The 23,317-nt window shown below is 54.4% G+C and overlaps 1 protein-coding gene across 4 annotated transcripts in view; it reads right to left on the minus strand.

The window, feature by feature from the left end:
* Positions 1 to 3,694: 3,694 nt before the first annotated feature.
* ARHGAP27 (Rho GTPase activating protein 27) overlaps positions 3,695 to 23,317 on the minus strand; it is a 28,223-nt gene continuing 8,600 nt past the window's right edge. For 3 of the 4 annotated variants that reach the window (XM_039846793.1, XM_039846794.1, XM_039846796.1), the window contains 15 exons: positions 12,989 to 13,390; positions 12,674 to 12,856; positions 12,356 to 12,436; positions 12,201 to 12,284; positions 11,789 to 11,856; positions 11,420 to 11,510; positions 10,846 to 10,950; positions 7,736 to 7,834; positions 6,676 to 6,781; positions 6,426 to 6,548; positions 6,254 to 6,352; positions 5,982 to 6,059; positions 5,747 to 5,881; positions 5,507 to 5,612; positions 3,695 to 5,402 (listed from right to left, as the gene is read on the minus strand). In XM_039846793.1, coding sequence (XP_039702727.1) covers positions 5,225 to 5,402; positions 5,507 to 5,612; positions 5,747 to 5,881; positions 5,982 to 6,059; positions 6,254 to 6,352; positions 6,426 to 6,548; positions 6,676 to 6,781; positions 7,736 to 7,834; positions 10,846 to 10,950; positions 11,420 to 11,510; positions 11,789 to 11,856; positions 12,201 to 12,284; positions 12,356 to 12,436; positions 12,674 to 12,856; positions 12,989 to 13,390 — 1,938 coding nt within the window. In that variant the 3' untranslated portion in view covers positions 3,695 to 5,224. Of the gene's footprint in view, positions 5,403 to 5,506; positions 5,613 to 5,746; positions 5,882 to 5,981; positions 6,060 to 6,253; positions 6,353 to 6,425; positions 6,549 to 6,675; positions 6,782 to 7,735; positions 7,835 to 10,845; positions 10,951 to 11,419; positions 11,511 to 11,788; positions 11,857 to 12,200; positions 12,285 to 12,355; positions 12,437 to 12,673; positions 12,857 to 12,988; positions 13,391 to 16,927; positions 17,106 to 23,317 lie in introns of those variants that run through there. The other variant, XM_039846795.1, reaches the window with a different exon arrangement.

Consider the following 23,317-nt stretch of genomic DNA (forward strand, 5'->3'; position numbering starts at 1 on the left):
AACAGGAAAGATAGGCAGTAGTATCTAGGCAATGAGTGGCTGAGCGATGTGCCAAGGGAGTAAAAGATGTCGGGGGTGACTGTGGGATTTCTAAATTGGATGACTAAGAGGACAGAGGTAGCAAAGACCGGAGAAGCAAATTATGGGGAAGGAAGAGATAATGAAATTAATCTGGAATGTGTTGAATTTGAACTGTTCACAGGATCTCAGAAGGAGATTCATTTCACAAATATTTGCTAAGCATGTACGGGTGCCAGGGGTGCAGCAGTTGATCAGACAGATAAAATTCCTGCTCTCATGGAACTTAATGTTTGTGGCAAAGATAGATAGTTGGAAAGACAAATGAGGACAAGCAAGGTATACGCAGGGCTCAGGGCTCTGGGCTTAGAGCAAGTACAGCAGTTAAAGCTGTCAGTCAGAGTAGGTGAGCTTGCCAAGGAAGAAGGGCAGAGTAAGCCTGGCAGAGGGTGAGGTGGAATGCCAGTGTTAGAGGCAGCAGGGGAACAAGTGCCAGCAAAGAGAACATCCTAGGAATAATCAGAGGGGTTGGAGGGCAGAAGCTGGTCACAGGAAGAGGGTTTCAAAGGTCTGTCACTGATGCACTCATTCATTTATTCAATCAAACTTTACTTAGCCTAACCCTTCCAAATGCCAGGCTCCAGGAAATAAGAGATGAATGAGAAGTCTCTGGGGAAAGCGGATGTGTAAACTACAGATTCTTAGGCAAGGCCACATTAAAAAGATTCTATTATGGAAGTACAGATGACATGTTATGGGAGCACTCACTTTTTGGACCTACTATGTGTTAGGCACTGGAGAAGGCTTCCTGGAGAGTGGTCCTGGAGCTAGAGAATGAGAGCAGGGGCCCTTGACAAAGGGGAAAGGGCTTGAACAAGGATGTGGAAGCTGCTTGGCACCATTTTGGCAGCCGGGCATCTGCAAGCACTTGGGGACAAGAAGCCTGGGACGGAGTTGAGGTCATGCCAAGAGAGTGGGCTGAATTTGGAAGGCAATGGGGCCATCGCAGGTTTCTCCTAGAGTGTTTGCCACTGCGCACTGTACCACCGAGCAGGCAGGAGCCAGAGCCCCTGGGAACGCTGCCGGGGGGCTTCTCTTCCCCTCCCCTAGCGGTTAGCAGGTGCCCATCCCAGTAAGTGCCCACTCTACACGTTTCACAAAGACTGGAGAATGCCAGCTCCACACAGCCCAGTGCCTGCTGGATAAGGCCTGAGTCAGCAGATGGGCGCATGCCGCAGTGCAAGAGAGGGATGTAGAGTATGGGTACAGAGGGCTTAGCACACGCTCCAGGGGCTTGGGAGTGTTATCTTGGGAGAAGTGGGCAAGGAACTGAGGGCAATTATCAGGGATGGGGAGGGATGGACGGGGCAGAGGCGCCAAGGCCCAGCCTGGCAGCCTGAGCTCAGAACCACCCTAGGAGCAGGAGCCCTGGGCCAGCGCAGAGCCAGAGGCCTCTCCCTCTGCACCACGTCATCCCACCTCCTACGGGTTCAGGCCCGCCTTGCCTCTTCCTCCACTACACGTCGTCAGCCTCATCCCCCAGCCTTGGAGCTCAGGGATGCACTGAAACTTGGGGACTGGAACCTGGAGGGGGACAAGACTTCAGGGTTCCCTTGGTCCACGCGCACAGCAGCCCCAAAGTTCTCTGGAGCCCTCTGCGTTCACTTTTGAGAATAAACCCCTTGGACAAAAAAGACCTCTGGCGCCCCCTACTGGCAGTTATGCGTCAACACTCCAATTCCTCAATCCCGCGGCCCACCCTGACTCTCATGGCCTAAACACACCTGGGGCCTCTTTCAGTGGCAGGGAGGTGGTTAGGAGCCCCACCAAGACGAAGGTCAGAAAGCCAGTCTCAAAAGGTTACATATTTTATGATTTCATCTATGTAACTTTGTCGGAACGACAGAATTATAGAGATGGAGAGCAGACAAGATTGCCAGGACTTAGGGAAGGGGAAGGAAGGTGTGGCTATAAAGGGGTGGCATAAGGGACTGCTTTTAAGGCAATGGAACAATTCTATATCTTGATTGCGGTTATATAAATCTATGTATATGATAAAATGCCATGAAATTATGCACAAAGACATAGAAACAAAACAAAACATAAACAAGTTGTCACAATCAAGGGAGGCTAAGTGATGGGTACATGGACTTCTCTGTACTATTTATATGACTTCTTTTGAGTCAATAGTTCTTTCAAAATAAAAAGTTTATAAAAAGAAAAAAATCCCTGGACATATCCATCTGCTCTTCTCAACCTAGTGGCACCTTTGGGATGCACAGGGTGATGCCCATGAAAGGAAATCTGCCGACTTCCTTAATAAACCAAACAGTCTGCTGAGGCTGGCGACAGAATATCCCCTGGAGGTGGTGGGGTGGGGCAGGGAGTGAGTGGGGCAGGAGAACTGGACCTCATAGCCCCAGTTCTGCCTGGCAGAGGGGCCTTGCTTGATGATCTCAATGGGTCTTCTCCTGTACTGGCCTGAAGGGGGTACTTTTTCCACCTCTGATGTTCTGGCCCTCAAAAGGACAAAGTACCTTTCCCTTAGTGCTGCTGGGACTCAGGCCAAAGTCTTGAAAAAAAAGGCTGCTCTGGAGCTCTGAGAAGTGAGTCACTGTCCAACGTGCTGTCCTGCCCACCAAATATTCTAGCTGTACCCTGGGGCTCCTCCAGGACACTTTCGTGTCTGGCTCCCACTGGTTCCACCACAGAGGCTATCTCACCCCAGGGCCCAGGATGAAAACCACGGAGAGTTCACAAATGCTCCTGCTCCAGGTTCTGGGCCATGTGTATTGCATACACACAAGTCTCTGAGGTAGGTGGGAATATCTTAACACTGAGCTGACACTTCCCAAGACCTCCCTGCCCAGAGATCTTCTTGTTGTTGTCCTGATGACCAGTGGGTGCCATAGGACCCCATTCGTTGTGGCCCATAATGCCCTGTGCACTGTGTCCTCTGCCAGCCTCTCTGGCATCACATCGCACCCATGCCCACTGGATTTCTAGGCTCCCACCACAATGGTCTTAGATTCTGTTCTCCCCACAAGCCTTCCTGCTGCAGAGCCTTTGCGCATATCTGTTCCCTCTGACTAGACACTCTTCCTTTAATTCCTCAACTTGTTGACCCCTCTTCATTCTTTAGTGCTGGCTCAAATGTGGGTTCTGCAGCTGTATCTTGTGTTCCTGGAGGACAGTCACATCCCAGTGACACACTTTCAGAGTACCCTGCTTCAGAGCACCAAGTAATCAGCTGTTTAATATATGTCTGGTTCTGCCCTTAGGCCTAGATGAGGGGGTCCCTGCCCAGCCATGTACCTTCTCTGTGCCTCTCCCCACAGGACGAGGAATTTGTGGGGCCCCTTTAGAACCCAGGCCCTTCCCTTTAGACCATGCTCCTGATATGCAGAAATCCAGAATCCCCTGCACAAATGGCCCTGGGCTCATCCTCTCAAGGATGGATCATGTAGGGCAGCAGGTTGCCAGGGGTTTTGGCAGTTTGCACTCGTGGCCTGGAGTGTCCACACGTGTGTGCACGTGAACCTCTCCTTGGGGTAGGATAGCTCTGCAAGTGGGAAACTCTTCTCATGCCATCGTATTTAGGCAGAGAATTCGAAAGAGTCCAAAAAGTTTACACTAGAACTTGGCCCTCCAGGTCAGTATGAAAAGGTACTTGTCAAAGTGGGAGAATAGAACATATTTTATTGAACAGCTGTTAGCTTGGTTTATAACTTTATGTCGACGTATGAGGCCTCCATTTGTACTCTTGCCCCAATCCCACTGGCATTAGGGGTGGGCTTGGGTCAGCCTCACCCGCCAGACCGTAAACTCCACCAGGGAGGCAATGTGCAGCTCCCCTGCCCCAGAGCCTGGCACAGAAGAGCAGATAATAAATATAGGCTGTGAGAAACAAATGAGAGAATCCAAGTAAAATGCTTGGCATGGTGCAAATGTCAATAAATATTAGCTATTATTGCTTGTTGAATAAATGAATGGGTGGATGGAGCAGGGGGCTGAGACCCATAAACTGAGGTGGTTTGTGTATGAGGGAAGAGGGGCTGCTGACTCCAGGGCCCATACTTCCTTTACTGAGGTTATGCTTTCCTTCCCCCCACCCTGCAGGCCTCTCCCAGCTCTATGTGGCAAAGTAGGTACCAGGTAGGCATACTTGACAGCCAGAGAGCTGAGAGGAGCTAGGCGCTCCTGCCAGTGCTATTTCCCCTCCTCACCAGGGAAAAACAGCTGGGTGGGTTCCCTCCTCGCCTTCAGGGACCTCCCCAAGCCCAGACAGAACCCACCCAGCTTAGTTTCTTTTGCTTTATCCATAAGCTCATTCTGTGGTTGGTGGAGGGGAGGGTAGCCTAAAGACTCCACTTCACCCTCTCAGGAGGCTGTGCCCTGGTGTGAGAGGAGCCTGAGGTGGGTAGTCAGATCACCCACTGGACCATGCACATGTCACTTTGCCTCTTCAAGCCCTAGTTTTCTCATCTGTAAAATAGTATTGTGCATAGAAATGGTACATGTCAGGTGGTAGGTGCAGGGCACACATTTAGTGAATAGGAAGAACCCTTGCACAGAACACAAATGGGTCAGGTGGGGCAGAGGCCCGGAAGGCCAAACGAGAAAGCAGATGAAAATGGTCCATAGCCAGCCAGTGAGAGGGCGGGGCCGGAGTTTCAGCCCTGAGGCCTGAGGGGAAGGCACGTTCAGCTCCCCATGCTGGAGGCCAAGGGTCAGTCCTATTTCCGCAGCAGGGAAGTTGTCGGTGGCTGCTTCATGAACCGCACAGTGCCAGGGACCCCAGAGGGTCTCGGTGCAGGCTTCAACCAGGTGCAGGCCTGAGGAAGCCAGGAAGCCCCTCACCCAAATTCCTCTTCCCAGCATGGGGCATGGGCCGTCCCAGAAAACAACCTCACCCACCCCCACACTCTCGCACAGGCACAGTAGGTGGTGCTGTAATAAAGAACAGAACCCGATTAACTTCAAAACAGGACAGATGAGGGGAAAAAAAAATCACATTTTGTGAATTGCCCACCAGGGGTCACTATACCCTCAGAACCGAGGGGTGCAGAGTTCGCAGCGGCCTGGAGACAGGTGGGAGGCCGAGAGTCTCAGAAATAGAGTCCAGTCGTGTGGCCTCCAGCTTCTGTGGCGTCCTAAGACCACCATCGTTCCCCCAGTCCAGTGTCCCCAGCGCCAGCAGTGGGGGTCAGTGCGGCAGGAAGATGTCTGAGCACTGCTGCAGGATGAGCTCCACCACCTGGTTCTGGAACACCATGGTCATGGACATGCTGGTTTCCTCTGTCTCCGGCCGCAGCAGCGTGGGCCCGAACACTATGGCCACGCTCTGCACGGACATGCGGTTCTGTTCGCCGCGCTCGACCACCCTGCAGCGGGGTTGGGGTGGGATGGAATCAGGGCACAGAGCTGGAGGAGGCTGGGGGGATCCCGCCAGGGTCCACCTCCCCATTCCCGCAGCTTGCCCGCTCACCGGCACAGGTGCTGGAAGAGCAGCCGCAGGGTGTCGTGGTTGGGGGCGGGCAGCGAACGCACCAGGTCCCGCACAAAGCGGCTGCGCTGGGCGTGGTCCTGCAGCTCTGGGGACGGGAAGGGTCAGAGGGAGAGAGAGGGTCGGCTAGGCGAAGGGAACCGAGGGGGTCCTGGCCAAGGCGATGCCCGAGGCAGACCAGCTGCACCCCTACCCCATCTGCCCCGTCTCCCGGGCACTTACTGATGGCTGCGATGAACTGGCGGAAGTGCGAGAAGGGGAAGAGGGGCTCCGGCAGCTCTCGAAAGAAGAGCTTCAGGGCACCAGTGATAACGTGGACGTCTTCCCAGCGCCCGTCGTCCAGGTCAAGACGCTCATCTGAGGCAAGCGGGGGTCGGGGGAGGGAACGAGAGGAAAAAAAGGTCAGCACCCCTTCGTGCCTTCAGGCCCTGGGGCAGGGTCTGGGGACAGGCCTCACCGTGGTCCACCTTGTAACGCAGCTTCTGGATGGTGGCCAGGTTTCCGCTGATGCGGTACAGCCCGTCGATGTCTAGCCCTGGAGAGAGAGAGGCGCTGACTCTGGGTTTAATGGGATGGGGCTAAAGCCCCATCTATGATCCCTACTTAGGAGCTCCCGGTCTTTCCCTCCACCCCCCGCACCCCTGCGCCCACCCGGGGTGTCCCCATCATGGGGTCCTGGAAGGAGGCCGTCAGGCGCTCGGAGGCCCACCCAGCCCGCCGCATACGTACCGCGGGCCTCCACGGCGCGGATGCACTGCTGCACGAAGCGCGGCACCGGGCTCCTCTCGCGCTCACACAGCTCGGCCAGTGCGCAGCCGAACACCTGGTCTAGGGGAGAGGCCCATCAGCGCCGCGCGCCCCAGAGCCCGCAGGCGCCCCGCTCGCCCGGTCCCTCCAGTACCTTTGATGTAGCCCTTCTCCCGCAGCGACTGCAGCGTGGGCCGCCTCAGCAGGAACTTGCGGAGCTTGTGCCGGACCTTGCTCAAGTCTCTCTCCTGGCTCCCAGGGTTCAGGGTGGGCGCAGCTACCGCAGGGAATGCGGGGCGAGTCAGTCGGTGGCACCGGGGTGGCCCGGTAGGCCCCAGCCTGATCGTTACCACCCCCCAAAAGATGCCCTCCATCCCCTACCCCACCCCTGTCCCCACGCACACCTGCTCCGGGCCGCGCCTCATCCTCCCGCCAGCTTCCCAGGCGCTCACTGGACCCAAAGTCCACACTGCTGCTCTCGCTTTCCTCCTCCGGGGGAAGGTCTGCGGACTAGAATCGCACAGCCTGAGAGAGACAGCCTGGGGCCAGCTGAGGATCCTTCTGGGGTTAGGGTGAAGGACCCAAAGTGCCCTCCCAGCAGGCCTGGCGATACCCTCAACCCCATCCCCGCAGATTTCACTCTTCCCTTAACCAGGTTAACTCCTCTCGCCTCCACCAGGGACCCTCAGAACATTCACCTCCCTTAGCTGCATAGAGCCCCTCAGGTGTTGGAGACAGTCATCTTGTTCTGCCCTACCCACCTCCCAGTTCCTGGCCCCTTTTTCCTATATTTTTACTCAGCAACTCTGTACACACCCCACTAGGTCAGATTCCTCCCTATGCGGCTCCCAGTTTTGAGCTTGCAGTTCCAGCTGCGACCTGAGCATTACCAACAACTACACCAGCATCACCTCCCTGAATCTGGATTCCTACCTCTAGTAGTATAGCCAAACACTACACCCAATGTTGGCTCCTAGGGAATGAAGGGTCAAAAAGCCCAAGGTGTTTCCAGGTAAATAGCTGTCAGATGGGGCCTGTCCTACCTCTACTTATGCACTTGATATTTTGAATGATAGACTCTTCAATTCAACCCTTTTAAGTTTTATCTTCTAGTTTCAGCCTGTCGTTCCAGCTCAGGCTGTTTCTTAGATATTTTCTTTTCCTCCTGCCTCCCTTGAAATGGGACATCCATGTAGGACGTGCCTCCACCCCTACCTGGAGAGTCCTGCAGGGCCATCCTCAGAGGCTGGATTCACATACTTAAGAAAGGCTGTTTCTTCAACAGCTCTTTTGCCATCCAGCCATGAGGGGGGACTGCATCCGTAGGGAGGGGCACTACCCACTGGTGCCATGGAGCTCCCAGTGCCTAAGTAGAGGGCTCCACCCACAGTAGGCACAGCTGCCCTGCATAATGGCCAGCCATCCCCTCCCCCACCAGCCCTGGAGGCCCCAGGCTCTGCCTACCAGCTCCTGGATGCCCTGGGCAATGGCTTTGTGCCAGGTGCTGATGATGGCCTCCGAATCGTGCTGGATCAGGTACTCTGAGCCATCTCGGCTCCGCAGCTGGAGGGACACAAATCACTCAGTCACCTCTGGTTCCTTGGGTCTATCCCTGTCCCCAGGAACTCAGAGCCTAATGGAACAAGGGTCTCACCCCAGGTCAAGATGTTCTACGTCATTAAAAGCAGTAGGTGACAACATCTCTGTTACAGATAAGCAAACTGAGGCTCAGTGACTTTACACAATGGCCTTGTTGATACAAAACTAGTGCATGATGGAGGAAAGATCTGAGTGAACCAGATCTGCATGGCTCAATTGTCTGGTACACTTTTCCATGCCCATCCCACCTCCTCGTGAACCACAGAACATGGCAGGCCTTGCCCAGAGCACTGGCCAGCAAAAAAAGGCAATGAAAGAAACTCCCTGTGGAGGCCCTTGTCACTAGAATTAACAATGAAGAAAATATTAGGAAGAAAGGCCCTGACGGCAGATCATGGCTGATCCCAGAGAAATCAAGCATTCCCTCCACCCCATATACACACTGGGGACCTAGGAGTGTTGTCTCCCTTTTGCAGCCACAAGTCCTACCCCTCTCCCACCCTCCGGCCTGGGCAATGCATCCTCTTAGAGCCATCTTTATCAAGAAACACAAATTGAACAAAACCCAAGGGGAAAGCTTTCTGACTGCTCAAAGCTCTTTCTGACTAGCAGGTTGGGAGCACCAACCCACTTACTCTTATTCACTCCAAGGAAACATGTACATGGTTTGGAGAGGTCTGTGAGCTGGAGGAAGTACTGCCCTACAAGTCTGCTGGATGCTTCATCCTGACCACAGGCCATATTCTTCCTTAAGGAGCCCCAGAGTTTGGGTTTCCAAAGCCACTATTTTATACTTTTGAGAAGCCAGCAGATATCAACAGCCCAGGCTCATCTGCAAACTGACTGCTGTCGAGTGTCCTTATTCCCTAACAAATCTCCGAAGAACAGAGTGAGGTGGTCGGCAACTTGGACAGATCTCTCATCAGCCTCTGGCTCTGAGTGAGGACCAAGAGTTCAAGGTTAATGTGAACGTCTGGTTGTGCCAGCTCACAACAACCGTGCCCCCTGGGTCCAGTGAGAGCCAGAGTCGGCGGACAACAGGATACAACTTCTAGAATCATAGAATCTTTGACTGCCCACCTTTTAAACTTAGACTTGAATGCTATTTAAACTGCTTTTAAAAATTTTAAAAAGAAGATAATGCATGTTCCACCCCACCCCCCATCCCGACAAAGAATAGTAAACCTTCAGCAGGCAGCTAGCACAGCCCCACTCTAAGCTGACAGAGTTCCACCTCTATTATCCCAGAGAATAGCCTAACGATGCTTCTAAAACAATTATTATTTTTGGAAGCTCTCTCAAAACATAATTGATTCATATTTTGAAAGTTTCGTGCAGAAGGCAAAGCCATATAGTTACATAGCAATATATTTCACAAAACGTTTATCCTGTTGAATGGACAGGTGAGCTCTGCTGTCCCAAACCAACTGTTTTCGGAGGACTATTACTGAAGTTTTCTGTGGCTCTGGGGTGACTAGGAACAGCAGCTGTAAAATCTTGCCAGGCCCAGCTAACCTGGCCATGGTATAGAATTGGTGGTTGTCTCTGGAGAAAAATCTTAGAGTTGCCTGTAGGCCACTCCTGAGTAGAGGGAAGGCTGGAACCTGCCAGCCAGGAGGCGGCTCCTCAACTTTCATTCAGGACTGCCAGCCTTCCCATCGGCTTGAGGAGCTTCCAGGGGGTACCATCTGCCTTCCAGTCCTTGCCAGAAAAGACAACTCAGAAGTGTTAATTCTGAATTCAGTTTCATCAAAAGCCCAGTCATAGAGGTGACGCTTTCTAGAGCATTGGTTGAAAGAGGTCCTTCTAGCTCAGGGAAGAAACACACCTAGCAAAATGGATGTCCCTCCTCGATTTGACACCCATGGCAGACATTGCTAGCTGATCACAGCATTCTACTCTGCTAAGCCTGGAGAAGACTTCAGACCTACAGATTAGAGTAGCTTATGAGATGAAACCAGTTCTGCAACCCTGCTCTGTGGATACCCTCCGTCTAGAAATAAATGAAGCTTGGTGAGTCATCAGAAAACTATACCCTCAAGCTCTTTGCAGAATTTCTTTTTCGGCATGAGATATGAGGTCATGCTTTTGGCTTTCATCATCTGAAGCAGACCCAAGAGTCCCTTACTAAACTAGCATGAAGCTGCCCATCAAAAATTTCTTCAGGGGCTAAAGGTTAGGAAAAAGCTTTGATTTCCCTCAAGGTCTGAGAATGTTCCCCACCCCCACCCCAATATTAAGAGCCATGTAACTGATCGCCCTTCTCTTCACTTTGGCTACCAGGAATTTTTTTAAGACCCAACAACTTACGCATCTGTGCTTCATCTATCCCCTAATCCCTCTCCACTTTGATCCCCTTCTCCGACTTGTTTTGCCTGGCTTTTCAGTGGATTTTACCAACTGATCATATGTGTTGTCAGGAGACTGAGATGAGGGTAAAAGTAGTTTAAAAACAAGACAACATGAAGACAGTGAAGGGCGTGGCACTGTGAGGGTCCTCGCCTTTGCCCCACCTGGCCTCTCTTTTTCTGCTGGGGAACTGAGAAATGTGTCCACTGCCCTGGTTTATTTACTGGAGACTCAATCCAGTAGGAAGCTGAGCTCTGACTAGACAGAGCAGGTTTCCCAGCCTGTCAAAGTAGCCAGGGGGCGGGGAGTCTCCTGTCTCAGGCCAGAGCAGCTGGGCTGAGAGCTGCCCTTCTGGGCATGACAGAGTGTCATCCCCCAGAGAACCCCTACTCCTCACCACCCTCCAGGTCCAAGGACTGGTGAACTCAGCTCCTGGAGAGGAAACTGCAGAACCTATCGTGCCAGAAATACTGTGGATGGATTTCTGAGATGGAGGCGACCTTGGCTTTGGGCCCTGAGAATTCTAGCCCCGATTCTCCCCCAGGTCTCCCTTCTTGGGGCTTGCCTAGTTTGGGTCCCAACCTACCAGTAAGGCCCCTCTTCTTCTCCCCACCTCCACAACTCACCTCTAGCACATTCTTCTTGCTGGATTTGTCTTTGGGGGCCCAGGCGAGAGAGGCCCCCTTCAGCTCCACCGTGTACTCGGGAGTAGAGAGCTTGGAAGGCTGCCTCTGTGAGAGACGGAGGAAGGGTGAGGGCGCCCTCAGCTCAGACAGGCCTGCCATAGCGCCCTGGCTCCAATCCACCAGGCTCCCTTGGCTCTAGTGACAGGATGGGGTCACAGCTCTAGAGGAAGGGGGCCCAAGGGTTCCTGGAACCCAGAGATTTTGGTACTTCTTAACCACAGAGCCTGCGGGTTGGCTGGTCCTTTGCTGCCTGTCCACCCAGGAGAGGAAAGGAGAAAAGTGTGCAGCCCCCATCCCTTCCAGCAGGGCGCCCAGTCCCCAGCTGCCCGCCCAGGGTGGCTGTAAGTGCTTGTCCTGGGGTGAATGTGATGTTGTCACCCCCTGTCAAAGGCCCAGCTCCCTTGACATTCATGTTTCACCTTCTCAGACCTGGCCTCTGACAAGCTAGGTCAGATAAAGACGCAGGAGTCATGAGCAGATGGGGTGATCCCTGCCCCGGGGGCCTGGGCCTCACCAGGCTGCCTGCAGCTGAGGTTTTGGAATCCTTGAAGAATGTCAGGACGCCGCCCTCCAGCACTGTCCAGGAGGCACTCCAGTGCTTCTTCCTGGGTGGGAGTGGAGAAGTGCGGGGTGGCAGGGCTTGGATTAGGCCCTGAGCTGAGGCCCCTACTCCCACCCCCCAGGAGCAGAGCACAGAGTTTAATACAGCTTGGGGCACCCAACGGTGAGGGGTGGACTCCCATCATCTCTCTGGTAACCTCAGTGTCCTCAGCGTCCTCCTGTTAATCCTCCTGGATTAACAGGAGCCTGGCATAGGGAGTGTTCAGTTAACATCGTCATCAGGGCCCACCCTGCCCTGCTCTGGGTACAGACAGACTCTCACCGGAGCCGCTTTCCCTTGTCCACTGTCTTGGTGCGATGGAGCACGCCAGCTTTGTCCAGGGTCTTGATCTTAGAGAAAGAGAAAGAGGAGACAGTTAAGGAGGTGAATCACGGTGGACAGATGCGGGTCTTCCCTTCAACCAGCAACTCCGTGTAGGCTGAGCCTGAGTTTCTCCTGAACTCTCTTTGCAGCTGCTGCTGCCGGGGTGCCTGGAGCTGAGGATCCCTCTCAGCTCTCCACCCCACCCAGCTCCGAGCCTGGGATGCCCGAGGTGCAGGTTCATTCAGCCCCGGCTAGTGCTGGGGCCCACGCGGGAGACATGCCTGACCCAGTGCCAGCCCCCAGGACCTCCAGAACGCCCCCTATTTCTTCTGTGGGGTCCTGCCAGGGCCTGTGTGCCCCTTTCCCTTACTTTCTCCTCAGGGGGGCTGGCCTGGGCTGGAGTCTCACTGTCCTGGCTGGATTTGCGGATGCTTCGAGGGGCAGGAACTGGGACCTGGTGAGAAAGACACTGTCACATATAATCCCCTCCTTACCCCCAGGACTCTCCCTTCCCCATTTGGTTACCTGGGGCAGCTCCCACCTAACAGAGGTGTCATCTGGGTTGTAGAAGTAGGGCTTCCCATGTTGGTCCTCCAGCTTTACCCACTGTGGGGAAAGGGAAGGTCAGGTCCCAGCTCGCCTCATGAGAGGGGAGGAAAACGTTCCTCTAACCAATATAGCCCCAAGGAGTTTGGAGAGTCAAGTGCAGGTGTCAGTGTCCTGGGCTGGCACACAGCCCGCGCAAGAGCTGCAGTTTAGTATTAAGGGGCGCTACTAGTGAGAAAGGAAGGGTTGGGGACGTGTCCCCAAGGCTGTCTGGGCCCCTCTACTGGCTGCCCCTACCTGCTCTTGGGTAAAGTGGTTGGTGTAGAGCGTCTGCCCGTCCGGGTCCACATGGCAAGACCAACCAGGGGGCGTGGCCAAGGGAGAGGCTGGCCCCGGCTCACTGTAGGAGCCGGCAGGGGAATAGTCCTCCTCAGGGTAACTGGTTAGCGAGTCGGGATAGTCCGTCTCGGGGGTAGGGGGCTGCAGGGAGCAGAAGACAGAGTTAGAGGTTCTCAGAGCCAATACTGACCCTGGCCCGCAGTCCGCGGGATGGAGGGAGTAGACCTGGAGAGGCTCTCAAAGCCAGCCCCGCCCTCCCAGACCGCCCCTCACCCTTTGGTCCCTGGGGCTGCCGGGGCTCAGGCCCGGCTGCATCTCCAGCTCGTCCTCGTCCTCGGACTCGTCCTCCCAGATCTTGTCGCCCGTCAACGGGTTGTAGAAGAACACCCTGCGACTCTCCTCATCCCAGTACTGGTCCCACTCGTTCTTGGGGCTCTCGCAGCTGCCCACCGAGGTCGGGGAGGTGGCCGGGCTGGCAGCACCCTCGGCAGCCTCAAAGGGTGACTCCCAGGTCGTCACGCCCGTGTCTGGGTTGTAGTAGTAGGGCCGCCCGGTGCCCGCGTCCGTGTGCGTCTCCCACACCGAGTCAGGGTGGGGGACTGAGGCGGCGCCCGGTGAAGTGGCCCGGGACTGCCTCTCTATATTTGCGTACACGGGCTCCGGGGGGTCGTCCACCTGTGAGAAGAGGAAGGAGACTGGTCAGCTCCGGGGTCCCGACCGGGCCTCTTGCCACCTGGGCAAACTTCAGCGAGTCACTCCCTGCCTCAGTTCCGCCGGCTGCCAAATGTCTACCCAGAAATCGTAGCGAAAGGAGAATGAGGAAAAGTTCTTGAAAGTGATTTGTAAAGTATAAAATACCCCAGATGCGTAGGACAATTACACGAATTATTTATTAGTAATAAAATATGGATACACAGAGTTCTCCCAGCTGTGTACTCACGGGGCAGTCAAAGGTTGGGGAAGAACAGAGAAGCTGCTTGGAACCCATCCTTTCTCCGCCCCCATTTATGTCACATGGGAGCAGGACCCTGCCGCATTCTACAGCCCCCACCTAGAGCCCCCACCCCTCCTTCCTTCCTGGCCGCGGAAAGCTCCCGGACTGGAATCAGTCCTGCCTTTGGATTTGGGGCTGGAACTTCCTGGATATGGGGTTTGCAGGCCTCAGAATCAGCTCCGGACAAAGGAAAGACAAAGGAGAGCCAGATGGGAGGGAGGAAGGAGAGGTAAAGAAAGGAGAGTCCCTTTTCCTCCTCCAGAGGAAAGTGAGGTGGGCTGGAGGGTTTGGTCTAAACAAGTACAAGCCTAGTCATGCTTCACACCCTCAGGGCTCCCTGCTGCCTGCAGGGCAAAGTCTAAGCCTCTAACAGGGCATCAGAGGCAGCCCATCACCGGCCAGTCTTCCACTTTATTTTCTGCCACTCCTTACCCCTTGCCTTGAACTTTAAACTCCAGCAGCTCCGTGAGTTTGCTGGAGGCCTCCAGCCTCTCTGCTATATCTCCTACAGGCCTCAGCTCCTTCGCAGCCTTCCCAGGCCCCATTCCCCCCCCCCCCCCCATTCCCACCTGGCTGACTCCTAGTCCTTCTTTAGGACTCAGCTCAGGTGTCAGGTTCAAGATCTTTCCCGAGATTTCTCCTGTGTGTCCACCACAGCCTATCACCTTTAGCCCTCTAGCAGGATAATTAACCGCACTACCAGGCAGCAGAATAGTACAAGGAGATTGTGTTTTCTAAGACGACATAATGCTATGGGAGAAAAGCAAATTTCAAGATGGTAAACTTAGCATAATTCCAATTGTTTTTTAGAAACCCTCCAAAATGCTAATAGAGGTCATCTCAGTGGTGTAATTATGGGGATTGGATTAGTTTAGTTTTTTCCTTTAAACATTTTTTTTCTGAAGTGAGACATTTTGTACAATGAACTTTTTTTTTTTTTTTTTTAATCGCAGAAGTTGCTGTTGCTGTAACACCTTCACTAAGCTGTAAATTCCTCAAGAGAGGAAGCATTACTGCTCAAGGAGGCCTCTCCCTGGGCAGGTACCTATAAAAATATTCATTTGTCCAACAAAGATTCGCCTGCTCAGCACCAGGTACTGTTCTAGGCACTGGGAGTATAGCAGTGAAGAGATGGACATGGGTCCCTGCTCTGGCAGCCTGAACATGTGTGCAGATGGCGGGGGAGGCTGGAGGGGGCGAAGCAGGGTGAAGGGTGACATGCACAGCATGTCAATGATGACTGCTGCTAACAAGAAAACAAAAATGCTGTTGGAGAAGGGGGTGTGGCAGTTTTACACAGGGTGGCAGGTCCCAGGCGAGTAGGGGGAAGGAAGAGCTGGACACACCAGTCCTTCAGTTTATCACTCCTGTCTCTCACCCCACCAGCTCCTGTGTGGCTGAGATGGACCTTCCACCCCACTTCTCCATTCTCTCCACCCACTACGGCCCTCCTGTGGCATACTGTATTCTGACCACACCAGTCTGTGGACCCTCCCCCAAACACGAAGGCATCTTCCTACCTCTGTGCCTTTGATCCAGTTGTGCCTTCAGCCTGGAACTCCCTGCTCTCATTCCTGCCTACCCAAATCCTGCTCCTCCGTTAGCGCCCAGCTCAGAAGCCTCCCTTGGGTGAGGCTTTCTCCCTGCAGAGAGAAGTCTAACCTGCTGGCACTCTACTCTGGTGGGGTTGGATGGCATTCTGCCTTAGTGATCAGTTCATTGTCCATCAATCTGTCTACCTTCTTTGCCCCCCAAAAGTCAGGAGTTTCTTGAGAACAAGACCTAAGATAATGTAATTAACCCGAGTCACCCCACCCCCACCCCAGCAAGTGGTCCAATGCCCTAAAGCACACAGCAGATCCACCAAAAGCACTTACTGCTTGAGTACACCAGTCAGTTCCATGCCAGACTTTAGCAACAAGCAAAAAAAACACATCTGACATTACAGGAAAGACTGGGGTTAGCTTTGAGCAAGAACTTCCTGAGAATGAGAATTCAAGCACAGGAACAAGGGACTTCTGGGGAGGACATGAGAGAGGTAGTCTAGGAAGGTGGATGACCAGACACACCTCCTACGTACCCCAGCCGGACTCAGCGAGGCAGTGGTCTTGCCCATCCCTGGGACAGCAGGTGGGAAGGGCACATGGATGGTGGACCGGCCAGGAAGGAGCCAGATTCTTTGGAGCAGGGATTTCCACTTGGCCAGGCTGTTGGCCTTGGTCTGAGTCCATGGGGAGTCCCAGGCTGGTCAGGCTGACGGGGATCACCCCCAGTAGGTACAGAAGAGATCTAGGAGGTAGAAATTTAGACTCCCAGCATGACAGGGCTGTCACAAGGAAGAAAAGATGTAGAATCACACTCTGGGGCTCCAGACTGGAGATCAGAGGCAGAGGCCAAATGCGGGGAGGGCAGTGCCCCTTTGAAGGATGCTCATTCTCAGGATTGGGGCTGTCCCAGAAGGTAGTGAGGGGCCTTCACTGGAGGCAAGGAGGCAGAGTCCCACCCCCTGTGAGGGATGTGGCAGTCCTGTGAGGGAGTTGGGGCTGCCCTGAGGCCCCTTCAAACTCTAGAATTCTCTATAGAGCCCCACAGTGCTAAGACAGAGGCACTTTCTTCTTCTGGCAGAGCCTCAGCCAGGATCAGGCCAGATGGGGCCAGTCCCTCCATGCTCTCTGGCCTTCAAGGGGGAGCTCACCAGGTTAAAGCAGGCCTGCCACTCCCACCCCAACTCCTGGAGGGCTCAGACAAGACCCAGACGTAGCCCACCGACGGGAGCCTGAGTAGGACACCAAGGGGCCCAGACCCCGTCATGACAGAGACACAGGAGACAATGAGTGGGAAAGAGGAAGTATCCTTCCACCTCAGGACAAAGGATAAAGCCAAGAGGGGCCCAGTTCTCACCACACACAGCTTCCCAGCCCCTAGTGCTTCTCTTGTCTTCAGTTCTCTCCCACAAGCAGATGGCAGGCCAGCCTCTCTTCCCCCAAGCTGCTCACCACCTCTCAGCAACTCTTTACAGCACCCCCTCAGAAAAGCAAGGCCTCGGGGAAGGGAAAAGGAAGGAAAGGAGGATTCCGACGCTCCATGAGATGCCCTACTCCAGACCCCAGCTTCCCAGCTCCTGAGAGGGCCAGGAAATGGAGGCCCCTGGCAGCCCCTTTGACCTCGTAGGCTCCTCTGCTGTCCCCTTCAGAGCCCTCAATGCAAAGGTCCCCTACCTGTCCCCGCGGCGGCCGACTCTGCCTCCTGGTCAGCTTGGCAATCATGTCTACCATCCTGTCCCCTCTGAGCTGCTGGGACAGAGCCCTGGGAAGGCTTTGTGGGTGGAGCCAAGGGGCACAACCCCGGGGCTGGCACAGGGCAGCAGGGAAACAAGAAGTTGCCTTGAGATGGCGGGAGACTAAGCCTCCAGCCCATTTCCTGTCAGGGCTGCGGAAGTGCTGCCTGAGACAGACTGAGACACGGTAGGTGTGCCTCAGATCTGGGGCATTTTTATGTGTCCAGGGACACCACTGGCTGCCCCACTCAGTGCTCTGATTACCAAAAGTTCTGAATCCCAAGCCCAGACACAGCCACCAAGCAGGCTCCACAGAGGACGGCACTGGAGCCATGGGTGGGGAAGGGGTAGGCTGCACAGACTGGGACAAGCAAGGGGGTAGCTGGGTGCTGGAGCCTGAGCTGTTGTAGACAGGACAATGAGTGGCTGTCAACTCCCTCAAGGCCCAGGGATGGTATGATGGGAAAGAGGAAGCTTGTGGAGGGGGGAGGGGTGTCTCAAAGAGGAAGGGGCCTGGGCAGATGTGGTATCAGAAAGAACTGGTGTCTGGATTCCTCCAGCCACGTGGAAGACAAGCGGGATCCTGACCACACCACCATCTACCCACCTGACCACTTGGGTCTGCTTCCTTCAGCCTTGGTCACCAAGAGGGATGCACACACCCTCACTGCATGTCTACATACATAAATAAGTATGCCTGTGCCCCTCCCCCATTCTCCAAGGACCCAGAGAAGGTGGCCAGGAACTAGCTCCCCCACCCTATCCTAAGAGCTTCCTCCTGGCCTCTCCTCCCTTAACCCTCTCATGCAGGTAGGTATTCAGACCCTGCCATGCACAGCAGGTGAGAAGCTGTGGCTCCTCCCCCAACCCCTTGGAAACTATCTCAATCCCCTCAGGGGTGCTTTCTCCCTAGTCCAGAGGCAGAAACTGCCCATCCCCCGCCAGCTTGAAGCCTGTCCCCCAGAAGCTATCCAGCTCCCAGCTCAGGCTCTGACCCTCACCATCTCACCGTGGATCCCAGACCCCTCATCCCTCGTTCTTTTACTTCAGTAATCTTCCTGCCCCCCCAGACCTGGCTCCCCTTTCTCCCCGTCCATGTCCCCCCAAGCCTCTCTTTTCCTGTACCCACTATGGGCTCAGGACAGGGACACCCAAGTAAACTAGGCATGATATAGATTTGGGGTGTGGGACACTTGGAGAGATCACATCCAGAGAAAGTCTGGGGTCTATGCCTTACTCTCAAAAGCTCCCCTACTGTCCCCTGTGCCCCGATTCAGAAGGCCAGAACCCCAGAGGCAGACTAATCCCCCAGAATACTTGTCACACACATAACACAGCACACTGCCATATTCTTAGGGCTAGGACCATCCCCTACACACACACGTGACAGGTCAACAAGGTTGATGGAGCCAGGCCCAGGAGATGGGAGCAGCTGTAAATTGCAAAGCAGCCAGAAACTATGAGCCACCAGGGAGGGTCTGGGGTTGGGAAGGGGAGAGAGGAGGGCAGGTATGGGAACCCAAGACCTCAGCTCTGCCCTGCAGGAAGAATTGAAGAGCAAAGTATCCATGTGGCAGGACCAGGAGTGACAGTTTCAGGGGCTGGGACCACAGAAAAGGCAGCCAGGACCCCACCTGCTGTTCTTCTCCTGGAAGTGGCCTGTCCTGCGTGCCTGGGGTCTCTCATTGGGCTCTGGCCCCATACTACTGGGACCAAGTAAAACCCACACAGTTCTGACCTGCTCTTGGTCACTGAGGTTGACTCCTCAGGCCTCCTCTCTGGGCTTCCCCTCCCCCAGCAAGAGGACGTGGCGACTCCCCAGTAGGGTCCTCCTCCCTCAACCACACCCTCAAGTCTTGAGAGGCACATGGTGGGGGAGGGGACAGAACAAGCCAGCTGCACATCACCCATCTCTCCAGTCCTCTGTCTTTATCCCTTTTCTCCCAAACTCTCCCCGTGTTGTGGTAACCTAAGCAGGTGCAGCCAGAAAATCCTATCAGCTCTCTGGGGCCAGAGGCAAAAAAAAAATACCTGCAAACCCACCACTAGAGCCTAGGGCCTGGCTCAGGAGTCTAGGGAGGGGACAGGACCTTCTTCGCTGACTCTGAGCCTGTTCCGTGCTGCCTGGAGCGGGAGGAGGGAGAGTGGGAATGAATTGTGATCTTTGCCTCTGGGAGCTTAGCCACAGGCACAGAACTGTGCTGGCGTCTGTCTGTCTCCTGAGCACACCTTTAGGACAGAGTCCAGGTCTGTCCGTATCTATCCCGGCCCTGGGCAATGTGTCCACTTATGTGTAGTGGCAGGCTGAGTGTCACTTGCAGGGTCCTCGAGCTTCAGAATACTGGAAAAGGCATGCCTGGCCCCACCCTCTGGGAGTCTGAAGTCACGGGTCAAGGCTGGGGCCTGGGCAGTACATGTTGTGTCAACGCCAGGTGGCTCAGTGCGATCTCACCTCATGCATGTAGCATGAGATTCTAAACACAATGACCTGGGGAAAGGCTCTTCCCTTGGGTTTGGGGCAGAAGCCTCATTCGATTAAAAGGAAAAAAAAAAGGAGCAGGAGTCCAAAGACCTGGCTTCTCGTGCAGACTCTGCCTTGGCTTTGCTCTGGACAACCCGTTGAATCTCTGAGCCTCAGTTTCTTTATCTATAGGATGGGTTGTCATTCCCTCCCGCTTCACAGGGCAGGTTTCTATGAAAGAGATGAGCAGGGCCCGGAGTTCTCACACCCACCAGGACACAGGGAAGACGGCAGGGCTGCACTTCTGCTTTTCTGGCTTTGGGTTTTGCTGGAGCGCCTTTCGCTCTGGACTCTGCCCCAGCCTCTCAGTGACCTCATGAGGCTGCCTTCCTGGCCTGCTCTTCCAGGGTGGGTGGGCCCCGGGGTGGAGCCCCTTCACGGCTCACAGGCCTTGTGCTCTGAGCAAGGCTGGCAGACACCCAGGAGGTCTCCTGCTGCTGGGTCAGGAGGGCTCAGAAGTGGCCTGTCAAGGAAGCTGCTGGCCAGCAACGACTGCCATTATGAGCCAACCTCAGGAGGTGAGAAAAGGTGACAGCAGTGCTCACTTCTGCCCACCCCGTCAAACGCACCTGCATCTGCAACCCGGTTCCTTTTCTCCCCCAGCGGAGGGTGCAGGGTCCTTGCATCCCAGCCAACCTCCCAACCTGGGCCTAGGGAACCTTATTGCCTCTATCTTGCTGAGAAGCTGCCTCAGCAGAAATCCCCAACCCTCTCCACCTGACTGCTTTGTCCCCTTGGCATTTCAACAGACTCGAGGTCTCTCCATCTTGAAAAGAGAAAGTGTGCTTTCTCGGCTTTCCCTTCCTCCTTTTTAGAGCCAACTTCTTGAAGGCATGCGTGTGCCCCACTGTCTCGCCATCCGCTCACTCCGACAGTCAGCCCACTGCTCAGGTCTCCCACAACTTCCTTGATGGCTAATTTGGTCCTTGTCTGGCCTGACTCCTCTCTGGTACTTAGTCCTTACAATCCTTTCCCTCCCGGACTGCCTCAGGCATGGCTTCTTCGTTGGCTTCCTCTTCCTGCAGCTGCTACATCCCCGTTCTCGGGGCCCATACTCCGCTTCCTCTGCCTATCTCCTTGATGCTCCTCATCTTTATTTCTCACTCTACTGTCCCGAGAAAGCTCAACTGACTTAATTAGGTTAACAACTCACAATCGCATCTCCAGGTTCAGAAATCCACCTGCCCACCTGGACGTCTTTGGTACACTGAAATGCTACAGGGTTCGTCTTCACGCCCCTCCTTCTCCCCATGTCAGCATCACTTTTGTTGCTCAGCAGAGACCAAGGGCCGTCCCTGATCCCCGCTTCCCTTAGATCATCTGCTGTTGAGCCCTGGTGACCCAACCTGCCTAAGCCTCTCAGACCTACCAGTCCCCAGGTAACACAGGGGTTAGAGGAACACGGGAACATTGCCACGAGGAAGCAAACATTCCAATCTAAAATAGACCTTCTACAGAACAACTGGTCTGGTCTCTTTACCAAGTCTCTGTCAGGGCAGAAGGAGAGGGAGGGGCTTGTCAAGAGAGATTTAAGAGACAGCCCAATGAAATGCACCGCCCTTGACTGGATCCTGGTTCAAAGGAACAGGCGGTGAGAGACTTGTTTTAGGACAGTGAGGGAAATTTCACTATGGCCCGTCTCTGCGACGAGCTTAAGAAATTAACGTTAATTTCACCAGATGTAATAATGGTATCGTGGTTATGGCGAAAACCTTATTAAGAGATGCACGCTGATGTTTTTAGGGGTGAAATATGATGAAGTTTGGAATTTACCGTTTCTTGGGGAAAAAAGAACAAACACGGCAAATAGTAATTGTTAAATCTCGGTAATAGGTATAGTTATATTTATTTTAATATTCTTTTTGCTCTTTTGTTTGAAAAGTTTCATAATAAAAAGTTAGGAAAAAACTCCTCCAACGTTTTTACTGTTCTGCATCCTGTGTTATTCCTTTATGAGGTAGTCATTATTTCTTATCTGGAGACAGACTGGCCCTTCCCGCTCTCCCTTAACCCTAACCTACCAAAGACAAAGCAGTTTCTCTCCCTTTGAGATGCAGGGGCCAGGGATTCTGGGAATATGTCAGCTTCAACATGTCCTGCTTCTCCTCTTCTCCCAACTGCTACCCTCTGCTGCCCAAGCCAAGCAGGGGCTGGGGGCGCCAGGTGGGCAGGACTGGCTGGCACAAGGGAGAGTGCCTGGGACAGAGGCTAGAACCTGGGAAGTCCCGGGGCAGACAGGGCCCGCCTGGTGACCCTCATACCACACCCTCATACCAGACCCTCTGCCCTTAGACGCTGACAGGGAGGCAAGCAGGTGGGCTGGGCGCTCTCTGCCCTTAAGGCTGGGAGCACAGAGGACGCAGGGGCGGGCAGAATTCCTGCTGATGTCTTAGACGGCAGGGGCCAGCCCAGGCCCACCGACAGAGACCACCACTCATTCTGCGCTCTAGGGTCCCTCATCAAGTGGGTACTCCAACATCTCGACCCTAGCCCCGGTAAGCGAAGACATATAAAGTCCACTCCTGGCAGCCCAGTGGCTGGAGAGAGGGAACAAACAGAACAACCAAACCAGCCATTGCTTTCAGACCACAACGTGGCCGGGCCCAGGACATGCTAAAGATACCATCATAAATCATGGCAGAAAGAGGAACTTGTCAGTAAGAGGTGATGGGACAACTGAACACCACTATAACTCTGTATCTGTAAAACTGCCTAACACACAAGCCTAGGAAAGCAGAACGGATAGAAAGAAACCAAAATGCTGACTCGTTAGATTGAAACTTTCCCCCTGTTAGCTAAATATTTGCAATGGGGTTAAATTTTTTTTTAGGGGAGCGGTATAGTAATTTACAAATTCAGACAAGGTGAGGAGTATATGCCAGTTCTGTAAAAGAGGGAGGGTGATGGCCGAGAGGATCTGGAGGCAGCCTCCTCTGGCACCTCGCTTCCTCTCTCAGGTCCAAGTCGGGCCAGCCCCCAGGACAGAGGAGGAGGCCTAGACAGAGACCCCTGCCCCACTCGCCTGCATGCCTCACGGTGGACGGGCATCCACAAGAGCCCAGAGCCTGGCCTGGGCAGAAGGGCCCTGCAGGTGTCACCTCGCCTAGTCAGCAGCTCTGGAAATCCCCCTTCGACACCACAATCCTTCCTCAATTTGGAAACAGCCTCCTGAATTTTAGCAAGAACGCTGATGCCCCTGGGACCCAGCCCTGGCAGCCCCATTTCCTTCAACACCAACCAACATCAATTGTCCCCCTGCTCCCCAATGCGCTGATGTGGAACCCTGACCGCCTTCTGATCATCAGCTACCCTGGTTATGACGATGGACTTTTCCATGTCCAGGACCTGGCACTGACCAACCGTCAGGGCCGACATTCGGTACCGACCACCTGGCTCCTCCCACTGCTGGACACAGCTCCAGGAAGGGCGGAGAAAAATAGGTCTAGAGTGAGGCCAGCTGCTGGGGCTCAGGAAGGAAGTGGGGAGGCAGGTGGGCTTGGCCTGGACCCAGGGGCTGAAGAGAACCAGAGACTGAGAGGTGAAATGAGGCCCAGGCTTGGGGGAGACCCGCCAGGGGACAAAGGGGCCACTACCAGCCTGCAGAGTGACAGGTTGTACCATTCTGCCTTGGGAGCAGTGGGTGGGGAGGGCTCTTGGTGGCTGAGAACTTGAGGTGAGGATGGGAGGGGGCTGCGGAGGAACCTGCTCTTTCACAATCCCGTCACAGGCCGGGCAGCTGGGCAGCGGCTCCTGGATCAGCCTGGACTGCAGGTGAGTCATGGGGAGGGAAAGGTCAGGCCAAGTGTGAAG

Source organism: Pteropus medius, unplaced genomic scaffold (assembly GCF_902729225.1).
Source record: "Pteropus medius unplaced genomic scaffold, Ma_sr-lr_union100, whole genome shotgun sequence".
NCBI lineage: Eukaryota > Metazoa > Chordata > Mammalia > Chiroptera > Pteropodidae > Pteropus > Pteropus medius.